Raw genomic sequence first — 22,395 nt, forward strand, 5'->3', positions numbered from 1 at the left:
AAAAAATCTCACTGTAGAGTTCCCTATACCTATCCTGTGTGCCTTGCCATCTCTACCATGTCGCTGAATATTTCTTTAACATTCCACATTCTTACCAACACAGGGTAGGTCAATTTTTAATTTTAACCATTCTACCAATGTGCAGTGGTATCTCTGTGTGGTGACTTCGATTTGCATTTCACTTTGATTTGCATTTCCTTAAGAACCAGGGATTTCCAGCTCTTTCTCATGAACTTACTCGCCACAACGGTATCCTCTTTTGCAAAGCTTCCAAGTCATTCACCCATTTTGACATAAATGTTGCAATTAAAAATGTCCTGAAGTGGGCGCCTGGTGGCTCAGTTGGTTAAGCCCTCGGGTCAGGATCCTGGAGTCCCGAATCAGGCTCCTAGCTCAGTGGGGAGTCTGCTTCTCCCTCTGAACCTTGGGTCTTCTCATGTACTCTCTCTCTCTCTCTCACAAATAAATAAATTAAATCTTTTTAAAAAGATGTCCTAAAGTAATACATTTTGAACTAAAATCTCTATTAACGTATTCATCCACACATTAAGAAGTATTTATCAAGAGGCTAGTATGTGTCATGAATATCTCACAAATTAACTGTGACTAAGACATAAAATGTTCGCTCTTGCTCGAAGAATTCATATTCTGGGGTGGGAGGCGAGAGGCAGAACGTGAACCAAAAGCAAACAAGATGATTTTTGATGGGATGGAGATGTTCACTGAGTATAAACGAGAAAACGTTGGAAACAACCTATACATCCCCAAGGTGACAGAGGCAGGGGGAGTTAGGTAATTTATGTGACATGAATTTAATGGCCTATTATAATGCCATGACATCGATAACTATAACATGAAAAAAATACTTAGCCATATAATACAAGGGTCAAATTTAAAATTGTATGCGTACGTTGTTTGTCTATGTAAAACACCCGTGTTTTGATGCATATGGACGAAAACTGGAAGGACCCAGAAGAAAAATAAAACGCTGCTGCGTGTATTCTTCGGAGTGATGGAATTACGGGGGCGTCTAACGGCTCTTGGTTTCGTTTTTTGATTTTCGTCTTATTGCTACCGCGTTAACACCAGACACCAGCCATCTACGGCATTCTCAGGGGACTTACCTTTGTGCAAGTCTTTAGAATTCAGAGACACGTGACAGGTTTGAAATAAAGCATGGGTTACCTCAGTGTGAAGTAAGGCAATAAAGCCAGGACTAAGAGTTTGACTTCGCAGAGCCTGGGGAGTTCAAGGCGCGACAACGGTGCTCCAGCCCGCGGTACACGCGCGTCAGCAAACGACCGGAAGAGGCGACGCTGAAGAACACGCCCGGCGCGGCGCGGAATAGTGACGCCTTGCGCCGGGCAGGAAGTGACGTCACTTTCGGTACCACCGCTTCCGGTCCTCGTGGGGGTGGTTCTCGCGGAGACAGCCGACTCGGGACTGGTGTTGGCGCGCGTGCGGTGAATTCCTTAGCGAGTCGACCTCACTTCCCGCCGGATCATGGCCACCGACTCGTGGGCCCTGGCAGTGGACGAGCAGGAAGCGGCTGTCAAGTCGGTCAGTGGCTTCAGCTCCCGCGGGGCGAACGTAGCAGGGGCCCGATCGAACCCTGATGCGAGCCCAGGGAGCTAGCTACCCGGGTTGGGCAGGCTTGTGGCCCACATCTCCCTAGAGTTTGCTGCCGGGAATCACTTAGCCCCGATTTGCGCCTGGGTCGAAAGAGACCAACGTCGGCCTTGTACTGTTCATCTGGGCGGGTTAAAGACTTTTTTACCCAGTAGCAAGTTTTTTCCCACTTTGCTTTTTTTTTTTTTTTTCTGTTGCACTTCCTTTTCGGGCGTGGGGTTTGTAGGGAAATTTAGGTGCTAATTCTCTTGTCTGTTTTCTGAGTGATTCTGTGCTAAACATTGTTTTTCGGTTTGTGCTTAACATGGTTGTCAGTTTGTAGCTCTTTGAAGAATAACAGATTCAGGTTCAGATTTACTGTTTCAGTCTACTGCAGATGTCAGCGGGAGGCCCTTCAAATTGTTTCGTTGATGTTTGAAGCGACGTTTTATTTCATATACTGGTTATTTGATCAATGAAGACCCATTCAGCTTAAGGTCATTAGAGTGTAAACTGGCTTTCTGTTCTGATATCTTAGTTAAGGTTAGTTTAGTGATAATGATAATTGATTTTAATAGTTTGTGTTTGTTTGATAGTCTGAAGTCTTATCTAAGTTTTTTAATGGCTAAGTTACATTTTTTTTCCCAGTCATCCTTGATTACATTGGGAGGATTGTCAGTTTGTCAGCAAATGTTATGGGCTAAATCCAGTGGAGTATAAAAAGAATCTTTACAGTCTAGTTAGGAAGGTGAGAATGTGGGAAGTGCTGTGAAGATGGTAAGAATAATGTGATAAGTGATCTCTGAGTGGAAAGAGGCCGTTTATGAGTAGGAAATAGCGAAATTCCTTGCGAAAAAGTTTTTATTTCAAATGGATTTTAGAGAATGAGTCATTTAGGAGAGAGGTGAATGGCATTTTAGGAGAAAATGCTCAGAGGGGCTGGACTTATCTAGAGAGCAAGAATCAGAACTCATTTTTGCTACAACTTCAGTTTATGGGTTGTAGTAGAAGCTGAGCAGAAAATACTATACAGTGTGGTTTGCAACTTTCATTGAAAACTTAAAGAGGAGAGACTTAACTTAGTTGATTTGGGGATTTTTCGGGAGGATATTGTTCAAGATTAGATCTGAGAGCTGTCAAGATTTATCGAACTACAGAGAATGTTAGAAGGAGTGATGTCCAAAGGAAAGGAAAGGCAATCCCTGTGGCAGTCTAGCCCAGAGAGGGCGTATGTTGTTGGTTGGTGGAAGTGACAATGAAGAGATGGATTCAAGAGAATTGTGGCAGTATAAAGAGCAGGATTTAGGAAAAAGGCAAAGGTTGCTGTTTGCAGTCAGGAGCCCACAGGTGGTATTAGTAAAATGTTAATAACAGGACCAGGGAAGTGGGATGTTGGGCAGATTTTATATGGACGATGTTGGGTTCAGGTTTGGCTCTTCTTATTTTGAGATAAGGAGGTCTCTTGGTAGGTACCTGTGTTGGGAATCCCCAGGAATAGTCCAGGTTCAGTGATTTCCTGGGAAGACTCACAAGACCTAGCATATGTTTGTACTCACAGCTATGATTTATTACAATGAAAAAATACAAAGCAAAATTTGCAGAAGGAAAAGGCACATCTGGCAAAGTCCAGAGGAAACCAGGTACCAGCTTCCAAGAGTCCTCTCTTAGTGGACTTACATACTCAGCTTAATTTGAGTTTAAGTCCTGCAGCAGCTAATTGTAACAGCACATGTGAAGTATTGTCAGGGAAGGTCATTAGAGACTCAGTGCTCAGGGTTCTTATTGGGGGCGTGGGTGCTGTCACAAACTAACCCTCTGCCTAGCGTGTACCAAAAATCCAGACTTGGAGAAGGAAAGCAGGTGTTTAACATAAAGCACATGTTTTTACAAACAGTTTAGGCATAGCAAACCCCTCAGCAGTTCTAGGAATGGTGGGAACCCTTCAGAAGTCCAAGACCCCAGATGCGGGACAGGGGCCAGCCTTGCAAGCTGACTTTTCTAAGGATAGGAAACTGTTAGCTGTGTTATGTTTTCTGCACAGCACCAATCTTGCATTTGGAAATGTGGCATTGGAGTCAGGAGAAGAATCAGGGCAAGTAATAAAACAGGCTGTTTCCCACAAATAAATCAGAGAGTATGACAAAAGTTAAGGTTCTGGCATAGGAGGATTTAAAATCCACTATTTCACACCAGTTGGTTTCAAATCTTTTTAAGCCTATGACTCTAATCTAGCTGTGATACTACGAATATTGTAAATATAGGTCTAAACATACTTAGTATCTGGTTTTAATCAGTGTACTTCTCAGGAAGCTGTTATAAATAAATGTGTTACGACACTGCTTCCTAGGGGCGTCTAGGTGGCTCAGTCATTTGAGTGTGCGACTTTTAGTTTTTGGCTCAGTTCACGATCTCCGGGTTGTAGGATGTAGCCCTGTGTCGGGCTGGGATGCAGAGCAGAGTCAGCTTGGGATTCCCTCCCTTTCCCTTCCCCTCGGCCCCTAACCCTGCGTGCACAAGCTCTCTCTTTCTCTCTCTGTCTAAAAAAATAAAATTTTTAAAACAAAACACTGCTTCCTATTAGTTGGGGAAGACCATCCCCCCTTTTTTATTTTATCGTGTAGACTTGTGTACCTTAAGAATAATTCATGATATTAGGTTATGTGACTGTGCTCTCAAGTGTACAGATAGTAGATGAAAATGACAGAAGAGGACAGAGAAAGCACAATGATAAGGATTCTACATTTACACACCGTGAGGATTTTTGTTAGGTTTAAGCTTGTGTGGTCAAGGATATGCCTTGAGTCTTCCCTACATATAAAAACAGGTTTGGAGGGGAAGGAGAGATCGGGAAGTTTAGTTTGGTTGCAGTTCTAGGAACCCTGATAAAAAATTCTGAGAGTTTGAATCAGTAGAAAGGACGTGATGCCAGTTCTCTTGCCACTATCATCTCTTCCAGCACAAATGGCTTCCGTTGTTGCCTCTTTTTGGCCAAATCACCAGTTTAATTCCTTCCTTTTCCCTGGTCAGCCAAAAACAAAAACCCAAAGGCAACCCTAAGAATCTTTTAGAGATATAATCTGACCCTTTTGCAGTTAGGGTTGTCATAGAGGTAGGTCTTCAGGCCTTGTTGAGAGTCTTTGAGTGCCTTAGAGTTCACCCCTTCATGGATCAGGGACTCTGGGACTACCAGAAAACATTAGCCACCCTTCAGGAGCTACTCTGTCAGTTTGGATAGGGGAAGGATGTTTTTATCATAACTGAAAACAGGTGTCCAGTGTCAAGGACACTGCTTTCTGTGAGAGGCATAATTAATAATCAGAAGGGTCTCCTCACTTAAGATGAATACAGAATGAAGGAGAATGAGAGTTGACTGGCCTGCTTCTTTCCCATGGTGGAGTTACGTCTCAAGACAGGAATACTCATCTGCCAGTAGTATTTCCCTTGAATACAGCCTGATAAATGCTGACAAACTCTTAGATCTCTCTAGCTTCTAAGCTTGTCATCTTTTGTTAGCACATACGTTTGTCAAACAAATTATAATACAGTAGATTTGGTTATGGTTTTCTTTTCCATCAGTCAGGCTTTGAGACTAATCAGCTTGGTTGCATTGGGCATACCAGACTGCCTTATTTGCATTTTCAGCCTGTCGCAAGACTAGTCAGCTTCTGCAGATCCCTGTGTATTAGCCTAAAAATAGGGGTTAATCAGTGGATAAGTTCTGGTATAAAATACCTTCTCTGTTGTGTGCCAGCTTTCCCATTGGCCTTAGGGAAAGGATGTCTATCTGCAGTAGTGTGTTGATCTGATTTTTCTCTGGAAGACCTGATTTTAAAGAGAGGAGGTGGATATTCCCACTGTGTGAGGGTGGACTTCTCCCAAAGACCAAGAGTAGAGTCAGTTGAGGAGAGGGGGAATGGAGGAGGAAGTATTTCTCAAGTGGTAGTCGTCATAAGGATAATGAATGATTGTGTCAGTTGAGGGATCATTTTGAAGGAAGGGCTTGGGGTCTGTCTAGCACTGGATTGGGGGTGCTCTTCAGACCCTGGTAACATAGCTTTATAATACCCATACCTGTATCATACCCTTACTCTTAAGAATACCTTGAGTGAGGAAAAATAGTTCTCATGAGATCGGAAACTTCATTACAAATGTATAAATTATTGGTCTGCTTGCACTTTCATTTGCAGCTTAGGAAGCAAGTTTGCATTGACCAGGACTAGTGGCCAAAATAAAAAATCTTTCGTTCAAGTTTCCAAAATATTCTAAATCAGGAATATGAATTTGTTGATTCTTTCATCAAAAATAAATAACTTTTTGGGGTGCTTGGATGCCTCAATGGGTTAGGCCTCTGCCTTCGGCTGGGGTCATGATCTCAGGGTCCTGGGATCAAGCCCCGCATCAGGCTCTGCTCGGCAGGGGGCCTGCTTCCTCTTCTCTCTCTCATCTCTGCCTGCCTCTCTGCCTACTTGTGATCTCTGTCAACTAAATAAATAAGATCTTTAAAAAAAAATAAAATAACTTTTTAACCTAATTCATAATGGAAGTGGTTGATAAAGCAGAAAAGAAAGCTATAATTTATTTGCTAAGTGTTTACCCACCACAGCGTGGGTTTCAGGACTAAAAGCTGAGATGGTATTGTTTTTTACCATATCCAGAAGGAAAACTGAGTGTGTCCGCTATTGAAAGGCTATCATAGGTATTTAATGAAGGCAGATGTTCTAGAAAGAGCATAAGTTGAAAGAAAAGTAGAGGTTTGAGACTGCTGTCAAACTTTTTTCCCATCTGGGGCGCTTGGGTGGCTCAGTCATTAAGCGTCAGCCTTGGCTTAGGTCAAGATCCCAGGGTCCTTCTCAGTGGGAAGCCTGCTTCTCCCTTTCCCACTCCCCCTGCTTGTATTACCTCCCTTGTGCACACTTTCTGTCTCTTTCTCTCAAATAAATAAATAAAATCTTAAAACAGAACTTTTTTTTCCCATCTGCTCTGTTAGTCCCCTCCCCTTTTAAGGTTCTTGAGGATGTGAAATGATGTCTTCACCCAACCTTGTAGGATTTCTGCTTGAGCAGGGCAACTCCCTGAATATAAGTGCTACTAGACTTTCACTAGGGAACTTCTCTTTGCTCAAGGGACTTCCTTTCCTTTAATTGGGTCATTTGCTTAACTCTGTTTCCTTTTATTTCCATTCAGATGAGTAATTTGCAAATCAAGGAAGAAAAAGTCAAACCAGATACCAATGGTGAGTCACTTGTAACTACTAGGTGGATACACACTCTAAGCGTGCTCTCTTGCTTTCCTGCTTTGCAGTAGTAGCTGCTGCGTGAAAAGGCCTTTCACTTAACATTATGTTTCGCAAATGATGGCACTGTATTTAAGAGCCAGTAAATTCCGTTGCTGAAGAGGATACATTAGTTCTACAGATTTTACCTAGTCTCTGGCTCCTGCCACTGTTCTTTTGGTGGTGTTTCTTTACATTTTTAACTTAATTTTTTGAAAAAAATCTGGGTTCAAAATTCAGCGTGTAAACAGGTAAAAAGCTTCCTTTTTATCCCGGAAGGTCATTGAGCCAGTCGTTACTCTCTGTTAGTTTGGTGGGGCTGCCATTCCAGGTCACAGATTGAGTGGTTTAAACAGTCCAAGTTTCTTGTCTCACAGTTCTTGAGGCCAGAAATCTGAGATCAAGATGTCAGTAGGGTTGGTTCCTTCTGAAGTTTTCAGAACTTAATGTTCAAGTCTTTAATCGATTTTGAGTTAATTTTTGTATGTGGTTAAGATAGCGGGCCAGTTCTGTTCTTCTACGTGTAGCTGTCCATTTTTCCCAACACCGTTTCCTGAAGAGACTGTCCTTTCTCTGTTGTGTATTCTTGGCTTCTTTGTCATACATTAGTTGACTGTGTATGCATGGGTTTATTTCTGGTCATGGTTTATTCCATTGGTCAGTGTGTCTCTTGTTATGCAAGTACCATACTGTTTTAATTATATAGCTTTGTAATATAGTTTGAAGCCAAGGAGTATAATGCCTCCAGCTTTGTTTTTCTTTCTCGAGATTGCTTTGGGGGGTGGGGGCGGAGGTTGCTTTGGCTGTTCAGGAGTTTTGTGGTTGCATACAAATTTTTAAATTGTTCTATTTGTGTGAAGAATGCCATTGGAATTTTGATAGGATTTGCACTGATTTTGTGTGTTGCTTTTGGTATATGGACACTTTAACAGTATTCTTCCAATTCATGAATAAGGAAAACCTTCCTATTTATTTGTGTCTTCAGTTTCTTTCATTCATGTTTACAGTGTTTAGTACACAGGCCTTCCACCTTCTTGGTTAAATTTATTCCTAGGTATTTAATTATTTTTAATGTAATTATAAATGGCATTTTTTCCTTAATTTCTCTTTCCAATAATTCATTATTTGTGTATAGAAACTTGCCATATTTTTGTGTATCAATTTTTGTATCCTGCAACTTTACTAAATTCATTTATTGGTTCTAACAGTATTTTGATGGCATCTTGAGGCTTTTTGTACATAATATCATATCATCTGGAAATATTGACAGTTTTACTTTTTCCTTTCGAGTCCAACGCCTTAACCACTCGGCCATCACAGCCCAACACTACTTCTTCCTTTCCAATTTGGATGCCTTTTATTTTTTGTATCCATTTACATTTAATATAAATGGTGGGTTAAAATTGATATGGTGGGTTTAGTTAAGCAATTTTACTATTTGATTTGTTTGTCTTTCATATTTTCTCTACCTCTCTTTTCCTGCCTTTTGGTTTAATTGAATATCTTAGAATTCCACTTTAATTTATTGACATTTTAGCTATAGTCTTTGCATTATTTTATGACTTTTTTCAAGATTTCTTCGTATAAGTCTTGCATACCTTTTGTTAACTTTATTTCTGGGTGCAGGATTTCATCTTTTTAATTGCTATTATAAATAGGATCTTTTTAGTTATATTTCTGTATTTATGAAAGCTGCTGATTTCTATTTACTTCTTTTGTACTTAGCTTTTTTTTATCTTTTGCTCAGATATATTATTTTATAGTCATTTTTAAGTTAATACTTAGTCCTGCAGGTTTACAATCCTGTAATCCACAAAAAGTGATTTTACCTCTTCCTTTTAATTTTCAATTAAACAATTAATTTTAATTGTTATTTTTCAATTAATTGTTAATTTTCAATTTTCAAATTTTAACAATTGTTAATTTTCAATTAACCAATTTTCAATTGTGTTTGCTAAAATAATAGTATATTTTAAAATAGGATAAGGAAGTCAGAGGTGACATATTCTGATCAGTATGAAGTCAGCCAACATATCTGGAAAGTTGAAATTTTCATATGTGCTTTCTAGGAATAAAAACCCATTAAATATAAAGAAATGCCAAATATTTACATTTTGATCACTTTTGTAAGATTCAGTATTTATGTTGTCACACCTTTCAGATGGGTTTGAAATTTGCCTTTATGATGACACCTGTTTTCTTGTGTAGGTGTTATTAAAACCAATGCCACTGCAGAGAAAACAGAAGAAGAAGAGAAAGGTAATTACTTTTTTAAAACACTGTAGCAAGAAACAACATGTGACCCAAGATTTGCCTTTCTGGAGACAGAGGCACTAGATCAAAGAGATGTAGAGGAATCACAAAGGAGATTGAGAAGCAGTCAGTGAGGCGGAAGGAGAACCAAAAGAGAGGGATATCCAGAGACCAGAAGAAGGAAGTGTTTCAAAAGTAGGTAGTCAAATATAGATAATAAATCGATTAGGAAGATATAAAAATGGATTGTTCACTTGATTTAGCACTGTAGAAGCCACTGGTGTGCTCAACAAGGGCCTTTGAGGTCTCAAGCGCAGAGGCTAAATACAAAAGCCTATTCAGTGTACATTTAGCAGAAGGGGGGGACAGGAAGTGGGGACAATGAGCGTAGACAGCCTTTTCAGGGAATGTCCTATAAAGGGGAGTAGAGAAATAGGACAGCAACTGGATGGCAATGAGGACTAAAGGAAGAAGCAAGTTCATAATGAAATGTTAAAACGTGTGCACATGCAGTAGGGGAATGTTCCAGGGGAAGGGAAAGCTGATAATGCAAGGCAGAGTTAGTGTGGGGAGAAATATCCTTATAGGCAAAAGGGGCTGGGACCTGTTGCACCAATGCAGGGGTTAGCCTTAAGCACAGGCTTTTCCTTCCCAGGTTACCAGAGGGGACATAGAGTATGCACACAAAGCAGGTGGGTGTGTAGGTGTGTTACTGCAGTGTCTGAGGTGCTTCTGATCACTTGTACATCTCTGTGAAGATGTACAAGTGGTTCATCAGATGAGTGAGAAGGAGGAGGGATGAGAAGAGAGGTGGAGGTGGAGATCCGAGAGGAGTGAATGAGGAGAGAATAGAAACAAGAAGACTTACCGGGCAGGGCAGCCCAACTGAGGCTGGTCAAGAATCTAAAGCGAGACCTGTCGGTGTCGGTGTGATTGTTTTTCTCCAGTTGTGCTCAGCGGCCCAGGTGCTGGTGCAGAGCCAGGGAGAAAGAGAGATTCCATGAGGGTGGGTTTGCCAAGTGAGTATGAAAGCGATCTGCTGGTTTCTTCCTGACAGAGGACAGAGCTGCCCAGTCCTTACTCAACAAGCTGATCCGAAGCAACCTGGTGGATAACACAAACCAGGTGGAAGTCCTGCAACGGGACCCGAACTCCCCGCTCTACTCCGTGAAGTCCTTTGAGGAGCTTCGGCTGTGAGTGTCTGTTCCCTGGAACAGCTGTTCCTTGTTGGTCCCGCCTTTCTAAAACTGAGCATCTCAGAGATTTTTTGGGAATTTTACTTTTTGCCTTTATTTTTAAGAATCTTAATGTATTTACTTCTTTGATTAGTTAATAATTCACATGATTCAAAAGTGAGAAAGTATGGAAAAGTTTACGGTGATGGTTTTCCCTCCCACCCTTGTCTCTTGGCTACCCAGTTCTCCTCCTCTTGGGAGGGATTTTTAAATGCCACAAATTTATTCATCATAGCTGAAAGTCTTTTTTCTTTTATGCTCTTAGAACTTTCAATAAAATATTGGCTGACAGGTGATTTCTGGATGTCAGGAACATTTCTTATTAGGTAAGCCCTTTCGTTAGACTACAGGGTTTACGGTCTTGAGAACACTTTATCTGCTTTTACATAATCAATCAAAAGAGCCTATGCAGGATTCCTAGTACCTACGGCGGAAAGCAGCCTTCAGTATTCTGGAATTTAAAACAAAAACAAACAACAACAAAAAAAAACTAATTTAGAACCCAGAATTAAGCCACAAGAGAGCACTTTTATGGCACTGTGCTAAGAATGACTTCTAACATCTCTTTATTTTAAAGGCAGAATTGTGGAAGGTCATACCAAGTTTTTTTGTTTCTCTCAGCATATTAGTAAAGAAGTATTTATGAATCCTTGGTTTATAGACATACTGCTGAGCTGGGTGTCGTGAGTAACATAAGACGTAACTACCGTTCTTGCTGCCTGCCGGGACCGAAATCACAGACAGAAAATAGCTGGTGAACAAGAAAGTGGTGAAATTAATAGATTCTTTGCCTTTATCAGCAGAATCTATAGCATGCCCACTGTGGGCTAATAAGGGCTGCATTCTTGCCAGCTTATTACCACTGCTTTAGAGTAAGAGACATTTAAACTATGAGAGCTGAATAAAACCAAATCAAGTCATTACTAAACTGTTAGCTAAGAACAAGTTTTTTAAAGCATGGCTTTTTTTTTTTTTTTTTTTTTTAATGTTCTTAGGATATTATATTTTTCTATGTGTATTCCCTCCGTCAGGGGCTTCATTGAGCAAATCTGTCATCTCTGCCTCTGTTTATAAACTAGATCAGGACGGCAAGTTGTGCTCTTTTGTTTCCCGAAGCAACAGTTTGCTTTTCCAAGGATTGATGGTTTTTAAACCCCATTTCTTTTAAAGGACTTGAACTCCCAGTCCAACCAGTGAGGAACTGTCCTCTCTGAAAAGTCAAGTTCTCTCTGATTTAGTAGCTGTTGGCAAGAGGAAACAAAAAATGAAACTTAAATTGCCTTGCTTTGTTTTTGTACTTAACATTTTTTAATTAATCTGCAAAATAAGAGAAAAATAATGAACCACCGGAAGCTCTTGGGTCATTCAGATCTTCATCAGTTGTGACTTTGTTTCCTTAGCAACCAAATCAAAATCTGCCAAGATTCATATCCTTTTCTTCCAAACAGAAGACACCAGAGGTTATGCTTTCAGGTCTTTTGTATCTGAGAACCAACATACGCCAGAAGAATTTGCCATTTAGAGAGCCTGTTAACTCCAAGGAGGGCTCAGAGAACAGAAGTCTTGACTTGGTTTGACTCTTCTTTACAGTCTGGTGGGATTTTTGTGGAACACCCTGTCAGTGTGGAGTAGCAGAGAGCTAATTGTAAATGAAATGGAAGAGCAACTTGAGGGGCGCCTGGGTGGCTCAGTGGGTTAAGCCTCTGCCTTCAGCTCAGATCATGATCCAGGGCCTTGGGATCGAGCCCCATATCGGGCTCTCTGCTCAGTGGAGATCCTGCTTCTCCCTCTCCCTCTGCCTGCTGCTCTGCCTACTTGTGCTTTTTATTTCTGTGTCATAAATAAATAAAATCTTAAAAAAAAAAAAAAAAGAAGAAGAAGACCAACTTGAATTTGATATTTGTTGTGCAACTACTTACATAAGCTGGTGCTTTCCTATTCTTCATTTTAAACTAGACATAATAACTAAATGTGAACATTTGGAAAGTTAAGTATGGTAATTAAACACTCCTACCTATTTACTATAGATCAGGTAATAGAAACTGGTTGAAACAATTTTCTTCTTTTTTTTTTAAGATTTTATTTAGCGAGAGAGGGAGCACAAGCAGTGGGAGAGAAAGAGGGAGAAGCAGGCTTCCTGCTGAGCAGGGAGCCCAATGCGGGTCTCTGTCCCAGGACTCGAGCTATGACTTGAGCCGAAGGCAGTCGCTTAACAGCCTAGCCACCCAGGTGTCGCAATTTTCATATTTCTTGACTGTCCTGAGTATTTGCACAGCTGGCTTTGAAAAGACCATGGAATACAAAATGACTGTGGTTCAGTTAAACATCTGCCTCCAGAAATTAAAACTGAATCTCATTCCTTAAGGGGACTTCTGTATGTTACTGGTATAGTAAGCAGTATATTTTTAACTATGTCTTTTATAATTCATTTTATGCAAATTATAAGATTGATATGAATTATTACATACCACTCTTGAAATATTCAGGGAACATTTGTCCTCCAAGACCAGTCATATTTGTGGATCTGCTGAAAGCATGAATTTTTCCAAGAACTGAAGCTAGTCTGTATTTTCGGAATTGCACAAGAGTTGCAGATTAAGGGGCACCTGGATGGCTCATTTGGTTACGCCTTCGGCTCAGGTCATGATCCCAGAGTCCTGGGATGGAGCCCTGCATCAGGCTCAGTGGGGAGCCTGCTTCTCCCTCTTCCCTCTGCCTGCTGCTCCCCCTGCTTGTGCTGTCAAATGAATAAAAATAAAACCTTAAAAAAAAGAGTTGCAGATTAAGATTTAGTAGGAAAAGATGGTGGCTTGGTTTCATTTTAGATATTTTTTAAGGCATTAGAAAAATACGTCTGACAAAGATAGGAAACATTCTTTGCTAGATTTAGGGAAAGCTAAAATTCTAGGCTTTTAAAACAATTTGAGTGACTAGGAATCCATTCTTTCTCTCCCTGGCTTCCTAGGAAACCACAGCTTCTCCAGGGAGTCTATGCCATGGGCTTCAATCGACCATCCAAGATACAAGAGAACGCATTACCCATGATGCTTGCTGAGCCGTGAGTATGCAGGATTTGGTTTAATGTCTTATACCAATAACTGTTAACTCTACTTGAGAACAAGATGGTATGTTTGGGACAGCATGTTTCTTCAGGAAAACCACTTGAGCAAGTGCAGAGAGTCATTTGAAATTTGGTACAGCTTCTGCCTTTCCACTTAACAGTAAAAACTGATGGGGTGCTTGGGTCGCTCAGTCGGTCAAGCATCTCGTACTCTTGGTTTCAGCTCAGATTGTGATCTCAGGTCATGAGCTTAGGGTTGTGAGGTCCAGCTCCACACAGGGCTCCACAGTTAGCATTGAGTCTGCTTCAGACTCTCTCCCTCTCCCTCTCCCTCTGCTCCTCTTCCCACTCCCATACCCACTTGCATGCACACGCTTTCTCTCTCTATCTCAAATAAATAAAATCTTTTTTTTTTTTTTTTAAGATTTTACTTATTTATTTGACAGAGAGATCACAAGTAGGCAGAGAGGCAGGCAGAGAGAGAGGGAGGGAGAAGCAGGCTCCCCGCTGAGCAGAGAGCCTGATGTGGGCCTCGATCCCAGGACCCTGAGATCATGACCTGAGCCAAAGGCAGAGGCTCAATCCATAGAGCATGTGACTCTTGATATCGGGATTATAGGTTCGAGCTCCATATTGGGTGTAGAGATTACTTTAAAAAATTAAATCTTTAAAACAGCGGCACTTGGGTGGCTCAGTTAGTTAAGTGGCTCCCTTTGGCTCAGGTCATGATCTCAGGTTCCTCTCATTGAGCCCCACATCAGGCTCCCTGCTCAGTGGGGAGTCTGCTTCTCCCTCTCCCACTGCTCATGTGTCCACACTCTTGCTCCCAAATAAATAAAATCTTTAAAACAAACAAAATTGATGAAGAGAGCTAATGTTGCTGTTCTGTGCAGTTTTTAAATTTGGGGTTTTTTTGAAAAATATTTCTTTGAGACATCATGCACATGAGTGAGTGCAGGGAGGGGCAGAGGAGGAGAGAAACTTCAGCAGAGAAAATTGGCATCCGGGCGCCTGGGTGGCTCAGTGCGTTAAGCCGCTGCCTTCGGCTCAGGTCATGATCTCAGAGTCCTGGGATCGAGTCCCTCATCGGGCTCTCTGCTCAGCGGAGAGCCTGCTTCCCTCTCTCTCTCTCTGCCTGCCTCTCCATCTACTTGTGATTTCTCTCTGTCAAATAAATAAATAAAATCTTAAAAAAAAAAAAAAAAAGAAAAGAAAATTGGCATCCTACTCTATGTAGTAACCTGTTCCATTCAACTCCATTATTTTTCTTATTTAACGACAAAAATTCTTCCCATTTCCCTGACTGGGTTACGTTAAATAAAATGTGAAAGTTCCCTTTAAAGCATCTGTTTGGCTTGGTGTCTTGTAGTTTCGTAAAGAAGGGAAGGGGAACACACAGAGGGAGCCAAGTCCTGGAGGCGCATTATAGCTCGGCAGAAAATACCTTCGGGGATTTGCCTCAGCACAGAGTTTACCTGCAGTGTTAATTTCCACGGGGACCCTAGGGTACAAAACTTGGGTACGCTGGCTGTGCTGGAGTCTAGAGTGAAGATTCTTGGCATGAACACATCTAAATCATTATGTCCCTTAATATTTAAGCAGGTTTTTGACAACATATAAAAAATATATCATTGTGTTCAGTGCAGAAAACCTGGACTAAAGGGAGAAAGTTCTGCATGCCTACCATCCAAAAAGAACTTTTGATACCGTATTGTGTTTAAACAGTATTATTTTCATTTCTATTCTTTCTTGATCCAGCCCCCAAAACCTGATTGCCCAGTCTCAGTCAGGTACTGGTAAAACGGCTGCCTTCGTCCTGGCCATGCTCAGCCGAGTGGAACCAGCAGAGAAATACCCCCAGGTGAGGGCTGGGGGATCCTGAGGGCTTGCCTGCCCTGGGCAAGGCAGTGCCATACGGTGGGGGGTTAATGGTGGTGCCCCTAAAGGGGTCTAAATGTTTCTTGTGGCTCAGGCAGAGCCAGGTCATGCACTAGGCCACAGTCTGGGTAGAATTCATTCAGCAGCAGTCTTCAACAGTGGCTTCCGAAGGCATCCCCCCATCCAGGGCTCCCTGCTGTAGGTTTGGGTCTACAGCTGAAAAGTGGGCCTGGTTGGAAAGGATGTGGTTCCCTGCACTTTTTAGTGGTGGTAAAGTCAGCGTGTTGTTGCTTTAGGTCCTGTTGTCTATTACTGAAAGGCTCTTCTGAACTCAACTTTTATGATCTCCCTGTTAGTGTTTGTGCCTCTCCCCAACATATGAGCTGGCGCTTCAAACGGGAAAAGTGATTGAGCAGATGGGCAAATTTCATCCAGAACTAAAGCTTGCTTATGCTGTTCGAGGCAATAAATGTAAGTATAAAGGCCTGAGACCTAAGCAGTGAGCAGGATAGGGTGGTTGGGTGTTTGAATTTTGAAGGTATGATAATATTAAATTTTCTGGTTCAGTTGACCTTAGGGCCCACTGCATCACTTTCAGGAAATCTGTTTTAAACTTGCTATTTAACAGTCGTTTCTACTCCTTTTTTTTTACTCTTAAAAGATTTTGAGTTGTTGTAAAAAATCTTTGTATGAGTCATGGAGTTCTTAAAGCCTGGCGTTCTTCCCAGAGAAAACAGGGTTTTGAATTCAGCATGCAGAGTTCTTAAAGCTGCTTATTACTAACAAGGGATTAGTAGGTGTGAGGATGGTAGGTTGGAGTCATATCCCTTTGTTTAAAAACAAGCACAGCCTTAGTAAGAGTAAATGAGGAGCATGTACAGATAACTTGGTCTTATCAAAACCAGAAATCCTTCCACCATTTTTTTCTCCCATGTCTTTTATAGAATGTCATATAGAGAACATGGAGTAAAGTGGAGAGGAGAGACAGGTAGACAATGGTTCATTAGAAAGTTATCAGAGTATATAAAACTGTAAGTCAGTAAGGAAAAAGTAAGCGGTCTAAATAAGGAAAGAGTCTAATAGTAAGAGGCCCGGTTGAACAGACTCCTCACAAAAGCCTCATTTGTCATCAGGGAAATGTAAGTTAAAACCATCGTATGCCTCTCAGACGGGCAGAAGTGAAGAAGTCTGATGATACTAAGTATTGATGGAGATGTCCAAAAACTGGAATGCCCATACATTCCTGGTAGGGAGTAGACAATGGGACAGTCATTTCTGGAAGCAGTTTGGCATTGCTTACAAAAACTATGACAGACCACCCTTTCACCCAAGCAGTTTATATTTGCCTAGAGCAGTGGTCCTCAAACTTTTTGGTTTCTTTCTTTCTTTTTTAAGATTTTATTTATTTATTTGACACAGAGAGAGATCACAAGTAGGCAGAGAGGCAGGCAGGGGGCGGGGGGAGCAGGCTCCCCGCTGAGCAGAGAGCCCGATGTAGGGCTCGATCCCAGGACCCTGGGACCATGACCCGAGCCAAAGGCAGAGGCTTAACCCACTGAGCTCCCCTAGTGCCCCTTCTGATGCTTCAATATCCCTACATATGTGTTGTTTCCCACATATTAATATACAACAGGCTTAATTCCTAATCATGGAGTATTGGTCACAGGCTATGCGCATTAGTAATGTCGACAGGTGATTGTACCGGTTCAGCTCCCACCAGCTTTAATTCGAAAGTAATATGTTTTGTTTTGTTTTGTTTTTTAAATATTTTATTTGTTTATTTGACAGACAGAGATCACAAATAGGCAGAGAGGCAGGCAGAGAGAGAGGAGGAAGCAGGCCTCCGGCTGAGCAGAGAACCCGATGCGGGGCTCAATCCCACGACCTGGGATCATGACCTGAGCCGAAGGCAGAGGCTTTAACCCACTGAGCCACCCAGGCGCTCCAAGTAATATGTTTTTTAAACGAGAGAATTTGTACTTAGGAAAACTGTCTACACATTAGAATGTCTAACAAAGCAAAATGCATTAGGCCAAGATCCTGGGGCTCACAAGTACCAACTAAAGAAAAACCTATGAACCGTGAGTGAATGTATGGTGGGAAGTGAGTAAGAGTGATGTTGAGGAGAATGAGCAAGTTAATGTTGAATCACAGGAGGAAAGGAAAGAGATATGATGCTTATTGAGGGTTCACTGCAGAGGATTGAATCCTGACCACGATGCAGTGAGATGGGTGCCATTGTGCCTGCTTTACAAGAACCCAAGACGTTCGGGTAACACTCCTATATATGTGTTTTGACATCTGGAGTTAACTTGTTTTACTAACTCTGGAAGGATGGGCAAAGCTTTGATTTCCAAAGCTGGTTTTGCCACGGAAATCCCCACAGAATACATCTTGTCTCCACAGTGGAACGAGGTCAGAAGATCAGTGAGCACATTGTCATCGGCACCCCTGGGACTGTTCTGGACTGGTGCGCCAAGCTCAAGTTCATTGACCCCAAGAAGATCAAGGTGTTTGTTCTGGATGAGGCTGACGTGATGATAGCTACTCAGGGCCACCAAGATCAGAGCATCCGCATCCAGAGGTAGGAACTCTTGAGTCAAGAGGAACTTCTCAGCCTCCTGATCTGCAGCATCTTCTCCTTTTGCTTCAAACACCTCTTCTTGCTCCTGTCGGGTTCTTTATCGAGTACCTCCAGAAGCATTTGTTTGATGGGCCACTTCCTCATCAGCACTGACTGGGGTTGAGGAAGGAGACTTAGGGAATCTAACCCCAGCCCCATTCCTGCCCCGTGGCTGCTCTCACCTCTTCCCCGCTGTTCTCCTCCCGCTTTCGCTGTTTTCCTGGGCACGTAGCCCATGCAAGCCCCGGGCCGCTGTCTTCTGTTTGTTCCAGAAAAGACTCGGGATCATGCCCCGTACCTGGGTCTTCCCTTGCAGGATGCTGCCCAGGAACTGCCAGATGCTGCTTTTCTCTGCCACCTTCGAAGACTCTGTCTGGAAGTTTGCCCAGAAAGTGGTCCCAGACCCAAACATTATCAAGTTGAAGCGCGAGGAGGAGACACTGGACACCATCAAGCAGTATTACGTGCTGTGCAATAACAGAGATGAGAAGTTCCAGGCCTTGTGTAACCTGTATGGGGCCATCACCATCGCTCAGGCCATGATCTTCTGCCATGTGAGTAGCAGTGGCAGCAGCAGCTCTGGAGGGTGTGCCGGCCCCTCCTCTCAGCCAGCGCCACCTCAGTGCTGAGGCGGGCCAGCTGTCCTGTGTGGCCAGAAAGGAAATGATGAATCACCTCCACCTGCCCCAGGGAGTATTCTCAGACTTAACTAACGAGTTATGAGGGAAAGACAAGATTTGAACCTTCTTTGGTCCCACTTCTTAGAAATAACTTGGAAAAAACTCCAAATACCATCCAGTGAAATAATTCTATAAAACATTAGAGACTTTTGGCTCACACCACACACTTCCTAGCGGAACACTAAGATGATTTAAGTAATTAATCTAAAAAACTGACAGGGCTAGAAGTATTTTTGAAATTGGTAAGCCTACCCTGATGACTGAACTCAGCAGGTCTTCATGTACTTTTAATGGCAACAAGCCACTTTTTGCTGTTATCTTTTTCTTTAACAAGTCTCTTCATTTAAAACAATTCTGTTCTCTCCAGACCCGCAAGACAGCGAGCTGGCTGGCAGCGGAGCTCTCCAAAGAAGGCCACCAGGTGGCGCTGCTGAGTGGCGAGATGATGGTGGAGCAGAGGGCTGCGGTGATCGAGCGCTTCCGAGAGGGCAAAGAGAAGGTGCTGGTGACCACCAACGTGTGTGCCCGCGGTGAGCAGAGAATGTGTCTGTCCGCCAGGCCCCGGGTAGCCAGGGAGTCCTCCGCCGGTTTGGGGGAGTCCACGTGGGCTTGGTTCTCTCCTGGAGATACCGGATTCCCCCCGCAGCTGAGAACTGTCACAGAAGCCAGAGGCGCCGATGTGCTGGAAGGACACGGAGCAGCAGCTCACTGGCCCAGGACGGTGTCTGCTCTCTTTGGGGCCCCCACGGAGGTTTCGGCTGCATTTTCTGATACTTGTGTCTAGCAGAGGCTCGCTCTCTCTCTTTTTTTTAAAGATTTATTTCACAGACAGAAATCACAAGGAGGTAGAGAGGCAGGCAGAGAGATAGGAGGAAGCAGGCTCCCTGAGCAGAGAGCCCGATGCGGGGCTCCATCCCAGGACCCTGGGATCATGACCCCAGCCGAAGGCAGAGGCCTTAACCCACTGAGCCACCCAGGCGTCCCAGAGGCTCTCTTCTTGAGGTCGTAATTTTGTCAGCACTTGCCGAAGTTCTCTTTCCCTCTGGGTTCTGCTGCATGCCCCTGGTCCCCGAATCCCAGAGCCAGCCTGCCCCAGACTCCTCCTTCCACCCGAAGCTGGTGTGTTTCAGCCTCACTTGGTGGGCAGTGATTTTCGGTTCCTGTCCTGACTCCTCTGCACCTGCCTTTCATGCAGGTATTGATGTCGAACAGGTTTCTGTCGTCATCAACTTTGACCTCCCCGTGGACAAGGACGGGAACCCGGACAACGAGACCTACCTGCACCGGATCGGGCGCACGGGCCGCTTTGGCAAGAGGGGCCTGGCAGTGAACATGGTTGACAGCAAGCACAGCATGAACATCCTCAACAGAATCCAGGAGCATTTTAGTGAGCGCCTGGCAGTGGCCCCCGGGGAGGGGGAAAGGGTCGGTTCTCCCATGGCCCTGAGAGAGGCCCGTGTCCTTGTCACACAGTCCCCTCCTTTCCTACAATATGGAAGTTCTCGAAGAGCACACCTGGCAAGTTTTCAGGGTCAGGGATGCAAAGGAGAGTGCCCCCCTGGCCCGGCCGAGGGACCTAGGGCTCTCTCTGCCCCTCACTTGGGCACCGGGAGGCTTTGGGGTCAAGTGCAAGACTGCTGTGGCCAGAGGTATGGTCCTGTGCCTAGGCCGGGCAGAACGCTGTGTTTCCTCTCTCCCTGCCATGCTGTCCCTTTCCTGGGTGTGTGTCTCCATGGTAGACCCGCACTGAGTTCTCTCTGAATTCTCATTTTCCTCCTCAGATAAGAAAATAGAAAGACTGGACACGGATGATTTGGACGAGATTGAGAAAATAGCCAACTGAGACGCTCCACCAGTCACCAGTGCCCACCCCGGCACTCTGCCTGCATGGGAGACCAGTGCTTTCAAGGCACAGGCCTCGACAGTCACCACAAAGACAAAAGCAGAGAAGAAACTACCTACCTCATTTTAAATTACGTTTGGACTCGACAAAAATTGTGCAAATGATGGGGGAAGGTAGAAGGAAAATTTTGCATTTGGAAAAAGTAGTCCTCCCCCTGCCCCTCCCCCCTTTTAAGCCATGGTTTTTCCCTATCTTTATAATAATCTGGTCGCTATGGATAATCACAGAGCCTAGGAATCCCTGCTTATTTTGTTGGCGGGGAGATAGGACCCGTCTCCCGCCCCTGCAGGAATGGTAGATGTAGAGTGCGAGAGAGACCTCACAGCACAGGTGTGCAGGCCCCGCCGCACAGATGGGAGTGAGGGGAGCAGCAGCAGAGAGACCCGTGAGCTTTCCCCCTTCTCAGTCCCTTCCTGGAGACCTGCTGCCAATGTCTCCTGCCCTTGGGGCCATCTTCCTTCTAAATCCAGTGACATTTCAGCTGATCCCTTTTACCTCTGTTCCCTGTGCCAGAGGATGTCCGTTTCTCTTTGGGTGAGCATCTTGGGTACTTTTGTAAATCTCCCAATTTGGAGAGAAACACAGAAGTCAGTGAATCTTCAGAGGGATTGGTCTGGCAAGGGTAGATGAACCCTTTCAGAATCTAGGCCTTCCTGTTCCTGCTGTTGCTGTGTCTGCTCAGGCACTGGTGGTCGGTCATGGCACCCAGGAGACACCAGGTGAGTTTCTGACACACACCTGGCCAAGTGAGTTGGGTCTTATCCACGGGGTTTCACACTGTGCCTGGAGTTGAGCAGCAGTGTTTGGAAAGGAAGTTAGGACCAAGTGGAAACTCTGATAGTGCTCTTTATCTGTAATAGTGGACCTGTTGGCTACTTTAACTCAGAGGTCATCTATATGCATAAGGACAGATAAATTCGAGCTATACCCATCATTCATTATGTTCAGAAATTTTAAGGTAATTATGAAAGGCTTTACTAATCATGATTCATTTTTATTTGTATTTTTCTGCTAACTAGACTAATATATGCTCATTAAAAAAGGTGTGTGTGTGTATGTGTATATACATACATAAGGAGCGGGTGCTGTCTCTCCCCGCCTCTCTGGAATCACCATTGCTGGCATTTTGATGAACATCCGATAGTATTTCCTTCTGTTTACATATCAACGTTTTTACAAAAATGTGAACATCCTACTCAGGCTCTAGTGCACCGCGCCTTTTCACTCAGTAGCGTTATCTTGGACGTGTCATGTCTAGCACATAGGCATATGCATTGCGTTCTTGGCTTCTCTAGTGACAGGCGCGGGAGGTGGCCACGGGGCCACAGCCCGCAGCCTCACTCACCTCTGCCCTGTGAAAGTCGCTGTAGGATCTGTTTCTGGAAGTCCTGGTGCTGGGTCAGAGAGTAGAGACTTAGACGATTTTAATCCATTCCCAACTTACCCTACCAGAACGTTTTTACCAATTTACATTATTGTAGTGATAACAAAAGTACCTATTTTCTTTCCTGCTGGCCAATCCTCTCTATTGTCAATTTTTACAAATTTGCCAGTTCGAGTAGCAAAAATAAATGACCTCATTGCATTCTGTATTTACTGCACTTTGGCAAACTTTTTCAGTTTATTGGATATTCGTATTTTTGCCCATTCTTGCCTCATCACTTTACTATTGAATGTCAGCCCTTAATGATTTTAAGCCACCGCTATTTTAAGGAAATGGGACTCTCTTGAGTGGTGGGTGTTTTCCTCATTTGTCTTTATAAACTCAATTTTCATAATATTACACAAAAGTTTAATGTTACTCAGATTTCATTTTTAAGAAATCTGGATTTATGCCATGGCTAGAAAACTTTTCCTTATCCCTGTGTCATAAACCCCAATT

At 43.3% G+C, this 22,395-nt stretch overlaps 1 protein-coding gene across 2 annotated transcripts; it reads left to right on the top strand.

Annotated features, from left to right (window-relative positions):
* The first annotated feature begins 1,376 nt into the window (after positions 1 to 1,376).
* On the top strand, positions 1,377 to 22,105 carry LOC309853788 (ATP-dependent RNA helicase DDX19A). 2 transcript variants are annotated; one of them, XM_082712277.1, is made up of 12 exons: positions 1,377 to 1,560; positions 6,793 to 6,841; positions 9,089 to 9,139; positions 10,191 to 10,326; positions 13,334 to 13,426; positions 15,188 to 15,290; positions 15,664 to 15,778; positions 17,714 to 17,891; positions 18,247 to 18,484; positions 18,978 to 19,140; positions 19,806 to 19,997; positions 20,392 to 22,105. In XM_082712277.1, the coding sequence occupies exons 1-12, from the start codon at positions 1,504 to 1,506 to the stop codon at positions 20,451 to 20,453; spliced, it is 1,437 nt and encodes a 478-aa protein (XP_082568403.1). In that variant the 5' UTR covers positions 1,377 to 1,503; the 3' UTR covers positions 20,454 to 22,105. The 2 variants fall into 2 exon arrangements, with proteins under 2 accessions (XP_082568403.1, XP_082568404.1); XM_082712278.1 differs by lacking the exons at positions 1,377 to 1,560; positions 6,793 to 6,841; positions 9,089 to 9,139; positions 10,191 to 10,326 and adding an exon at positions 10,618 to 12,136 and having other exon boundaries at positions 12,489 to 13,426.
* The last annotated feature ends 290 nt before the right edge of the window (positions 22,106 to 22,395 follow it).

The sequence above is a fragment of the Mustela nivalis genome (assembly GCF_964662115.1).
Source record: "Mustela nivalis genome assembly, chromosome: 18".
In the NCBI taxonomy this organism is placed as follows: Eukaryota; Metazoa; Chordata; class Mammalia; order Carnivora; family Mustelidae; genus Mustela; species Mustela nivalis.